The 4,704-nt window shown below is 44.9% G+C and overlaps 1 protein-coding gene across 1 annotated transcript; it reads left to right on the plus strand.

Annotated features, from left to right (window-relative positions):
* Nucleotides 1–324: 324 nt before the first annotated feature.
* LOC109163578 lies at nt 325–2,073 on the plus strand. The gene is made up of 3 exons (XM_019312326.1): nt 325–615; nt 691–1,116; nt 1,225–2,073. The coding sequence occupies exons 1-3, from the start codon at nt 325–327 to the stop codon at nt 2,071–2,073; spliced, it is 1,566 nt and encodes a 521-aa protein (XP_019167871.1).
* Nucleotides 2,074–4,704: the final 2,631 nt, after the last annotated feature.

Here is a 4,704-nt window from a genome sequence, read left to right on the forward strand (position 1 = left end):
TTCGACCGCCTGAGAAAGTTTCAACTCAAAATGAATCCCTTGACATGTGCTTTTGGGGTTGCTGCTGGAAAGTTCCTCGGGTTTATTGTTCGACACAGGGGCATCGAGATTGAACAAGCCAAATTGACACCATAATGAAGATGCCTGAGCCGAGAAACCTTCATGAGCTTAAAAGCTTACAAGGGAAGTTGGCTTACATCCAAAGGTTCATATCAAATCCAGCGGGAAGATGTCAACCTTTTAGTCGGTTGATGAAAAAAGGGCATCCCATTCATATGGGATGAGGCATGCAAGAACGCATTTGAGAGTATCAAGTCATACTTGATGAAGCCGCCTGTGCTAACCGCTCCTGTTCATGGACGCCCACTAATCCTCTATATCTCCGCCCAAGACAATTCTGTGGGCGCCTTGCTTGCTCAGGAAAACGACAAGGGGAAAGAGAATGCTCTCTACTATCTCAGTAGAATGATGACCCCGAACGAGTTAAATTACTCCCCGATTGAAAAGCTATGTTTGGCACTTGTGTTCGCCATAAAAAAACTTAAGCACTACTTCGAGGCTCATACCATCCGGCTTGTTTCCAAAGCGAACCCGGTGAAATATGTTATGGCGAAGGTCGTTCTCTCCGACCGACTCGCAAGGTGGTAATTATTGTTTCAACAGTTTGAAATTATATATGTGCCACAAAAGTTTGTCAAGGGGCAAGCCTTGGCCGATTTCCTGGCAGACCACCCAATACCTGCTGAATGGGAGTTGTCTGACGATTTGCCTGATGAAGATGTGCTTGTCATTGAAGTCCTACCCCCATGGAAGATGTACTTTGATGGAGCTTCGCATAGAGAAGGGGCAGGAGTTGGAGTTGTCTTCGTCACTCCAGAAGGCGAGGTGTTGCCATATTCATTCACCTTGACCGAGCAATGTTCAAACAACGTTGCTGAGTATCAAGCATTGATACTTGGGCTCGAAATAGCGGCTGACATGAAGCAACTGAGAATTAACATTTATGGAGATTCAAAGTTGATCAAAAACCAAGTGTTGGGTCTATATGAAGTGAAAAAGGCAGAGTTAGTCCCATATAACAACTATGCAAAGATACTAATGCAATGGTTAGGGGATGTCACAATTGAACATATACCAAGGAAAGAAAACAAGCAGGCTGACGCCTTAGCCGCATTGGCTTCAACTATTACTCATCCTACAGCCTGAGTGCGAGTATGTCAAAAGTGGGTAGTTCCACCAATCTTCAATGAAGACGGCTCAGTTGATGAAACTGTTGAACTCCCTACTGCTTCAGTGTATGATATTGGCAAAGACGACTGGAGGCAATCGCTAATTGACTACCTCACTGATGGAAAGTTACCCGAAGATCCACGTAGGAGGGTGGATATAAAGCGTCGAGCTGCTCGCTTCATCTACTATAAAGAGACGATGTATCGTCGTTCATTCGAGGGAGTATTTCCCCGATGCCTAGGGGAAGAGGAAGCTTTACAAGCTATGCAAGAAGCTCATTCTGGGGTTTGCGGTGCACATCAATCCGGTCCCAAGTTGCACTTCCATATTAAGCGAATGGGTTATTATTGGCCTACAATGGTAAAGGATTTCATAGATTATGCTCGAAGGTGTCAGGCTTGTCAATATCATGCAAACTTTATTCATCAGCCACCAGAACCTCTACACCCAACAGTTGTGTCTTGGCCATTTGATGCTTGGGGACTTGATGTGGTTGGCCCAATTACGCCTAAGTCATCTGCAGGGCATGTATACATACTAGCTGCCACCGACTACTTTTCAAAGTGGGCTGAAGCCGTGGCATTGAAGGAGGTGAAGAAAAAAAATGTTGCAGACTTTCTCCGTGTCCACATCGTCTATCGATTTGGTATCCCGCGATATATCTTAACAGATAATGGGAAGCCCTTTGACAACAAGTTGATGGACAAGATCTGCAAGCTTTTTGACTTTAAGCAGCGAAACTCGTCAGCTTACTATGCAGCTGCGAATGGGTTTGCTGAAGCTTTTAACAAGACCCTATGCAATTTGTTGAAGAAAGTGGTCTCAAAATCGAAAAGGGACTGACATGACAGAATGGAAGAAGCTTTGTGGGCAAATAGAACCACATATCGCACACCTACTCAAAGCACTCCATACTCGTTGGTGTATGGTGTAGAAGCGGTCCTGCCTCTATAACGTCAAATACCTTCCTTAAGGTTGGTTATACAGGAGGGTCTTACTGATGAAGAAAATGTTAAGCTACGCTTGGCTGAGCTAGAAGCCTTGGATGAAAAATATCTACAGGCGCAACAAAGCTTGGAGTGCTATCAAGCTCGCATGTCTAGAGCTTTTAACAAAAGGGTATGGACAAGTTCCTTTCAAATGGGGGACAAAGTCCTAGCTGTTCGTAGGCCCATCATTGTCACGAGAAAAACCGGCCACAAGTTCACTTCAAGGTGGGATGGTCCCTACGTGATTTTAGAAGTTTACACCGGCGGGGCTTATAAGCTAATTAGTGAAGATGGTTTGAAGATCGGTCCGATTAATGGAAGGTTCCTAAAGCTTTACCACCCTTAAACTTGGGGTGTCGGCACAAGTCATGAAGATGTGATGAATGACTCATCCACCAAAAATGCAGCATGTGGTTAAACTGCTAATGCATATCGCTTTGTCTATGGGTGGGCCCAAATCATAGACGCTCCTGGCCCGCATGAGTCTAAACTGTGAACGGCCTTACTTTGTAAAAAAAAGATCATTTGAACTACGTTTGACTTGATCTCCTTCATAGGAGTACGTAGGCAACTTGGAAATCAAATTATCTAAGTTCAGTCATAGCAAAAAAAATCCAACTCATGTTGCAAGAATGTTGTATCAAGACAATCATCCAATAAATTAAAGTAAAGATGTTACTACTAAAAGACCAGCATACAAATGAGAAGCATTCAATTATTAAAAGTTAGAAACGAAACGACAAAAGTTCTTGCAATCAAAAAGAGAAACTAAAGGACAAAGAGCATCAATCAATAAAAAATCCTAAAGCTAAGCATATCGTCTTTGCAGGCTTCTAAGCCTCTCTTTGCCTCCTTTAGTCTCACTTCATCCTCTAGCGTCAGTACAGTTAATTCTTGAATACGAGTGACCTCTGCCTCAGCCGTCGAAACGGCAGTTTTAGCGTTATCCAGGTTGTCTGTGATTTCGGCAACCATAGTGTCGCATTCCTCCACCTTGGCGCGAGCTAACTTCAACTCTTTCTCCAATTCCTCTTCCCGATCTTTCGCAGTCTTAAGCATCTTGTGTTGGCCCAGTAGATCCTTCTTGAATCCCTTAAATTTGTCTTGTGCGTTCTTGAGCTCATCCTTCGCCGAAGATAAAGACTGGGACTCGCTCGATGTTTTGTCAGAAATCGTGGACCTTAGGTTGTCAAAGACTTGAGCTTTTGTGAAAATCTCTTCAACTCGTGTTTCCAAAGGATAGATGTCAATGTCTAACTTCCGCAGGTTTGTAAAAGCATTCATAAAGTTCTCTTGCAAAGAAGAAACACGCTCTACCGAGGTTTCGTCCAACTTTTTGCGGAGCTTGTTCAAGACATTTATGACGACCACCTTAAATTCTTCCAGCACGAGGTCTTTTCCATTAAAGACAGAGACCTCGGGTCTATCTTGCCGACCTACGTGTGGCTCGTCAAGGGAGTTCCATTAAAGACTGAAGCATTATTCGAGTGTCCGCTTTCTTCAGTATTGCTTGCAGCCACCCTTGTATTCGATGACTCAGCTCCTCCCCTAGCAGGTATTGCCACATTTTCCTGTCAAGAAGTAAAAGAGGGTAAATTAAGCGCTACCAGCAATAATTGGGATAAGTGAGAACAGTGGTTTACCTCCACTGGGGAAGGCGAACGTCGACCTCGTCGTCGTTTCCAGTGATGGTCGCGGCTATCTTCATCATCCGAGTCCTGTTGTATCACATCAACTTCCTTTTGTGGAATAATGTTCTCCTTTCTCTTCTTGGGTGGCGGTTCACTTTCTTGGACTGGACGTTTGCCTTTCTTGGAGGTACTGGCTTCATGCTGCATATCGGCTGGATGCTCAGGAACTAAATCGTTAATGCTGCGCTCAAGGTAGTCCCCATGGACTTGGGCCCACCAATCCTTGTAACTCCGCGAGAAGTACTTCTTCATAGTGACAGTGACTCGAGTCGCGGGAAATGTCACTCGCGACCCTGAGCCCCTAAGTGTAAAATGGCGCCAACGTTGGAAACCCTCCGAAAGCGTGAATTCACGTTCTTCATTGCCCAATATGCCAGAACCGCAATCCTAATAGTACCCAAATTGCCGGCTAAATCGATGAGGAGTGTAAGGCTCGACGACACATGCATCTGCCCATTGTAGTACGAGGTAGTTAGAACGGAGACACATGAAGTACTCGTCGTCGGTGTCGTGGGCATTCCCATCATCAAGGAAGTGAAGATCCTTAGTTAGGCGGCGTGTCGTGCAAAGCCAGTTGGCACTGTCAGCTTTGAAAATCTTGCGACGAGCTTCTGCCGGTCCGTAATATCTCGCACCACCCTCCCCCGAGTAGGCGATCATCAACGGAGAAGCTGACGTGTGGTCTTTTGCAAAATGAGTGTTGAAATAAAACGACAACCATCCATACACATAGTGGATAGGGAAGCGACTATCAGCTAGCCCCAGGGTATTAGATTGGGATATCACGTTCAGTC

The sequence above is a fragment of the Ipomoea nil genome, unplaced genomic scaffold (assembly GCF_001879475.1).
Source record: "Ipomoea nil cultivar Tokyo-kokei standard unplaced genomic scaffold, Asagao_1.1 scaffold3030, whole genome shotgun sequence".
Lineage (NCBI taxonomy): Eukaryota > Viridiplantae > Streptophyta > Magnoliopsida > Solanales > Convolvulaceae > Ipomoea > Ipomoea nil.

What these genes read in the sequence shown, in the direction of transcription:
- LOC109163578 (XM_019312326.1), top strand. Translation starts at nt 325, where the DNA reads ATGAAGCCGCCTGTGCTAACCGCTCCTGTTCATGGACGCCCACTAATC. An exon ending in TGAAATATGTTATGGCGAAG is followed by an intron (nt 616 to 690) that starts GTCGTTCTCTCC and finishes GTGCCACAAAAG; the next exon opens with TTTGTCAAGGGGCAAGCCTT. An exon ending in TAATGCAATGGTTAGGGGAT is followed by an intron (nt 1,117 to 1,224) that starts GTCACAATTGAA and finishes GTATGTCAAAAG; the next exon opens with TGGGTAGTTCCACCAATCTT.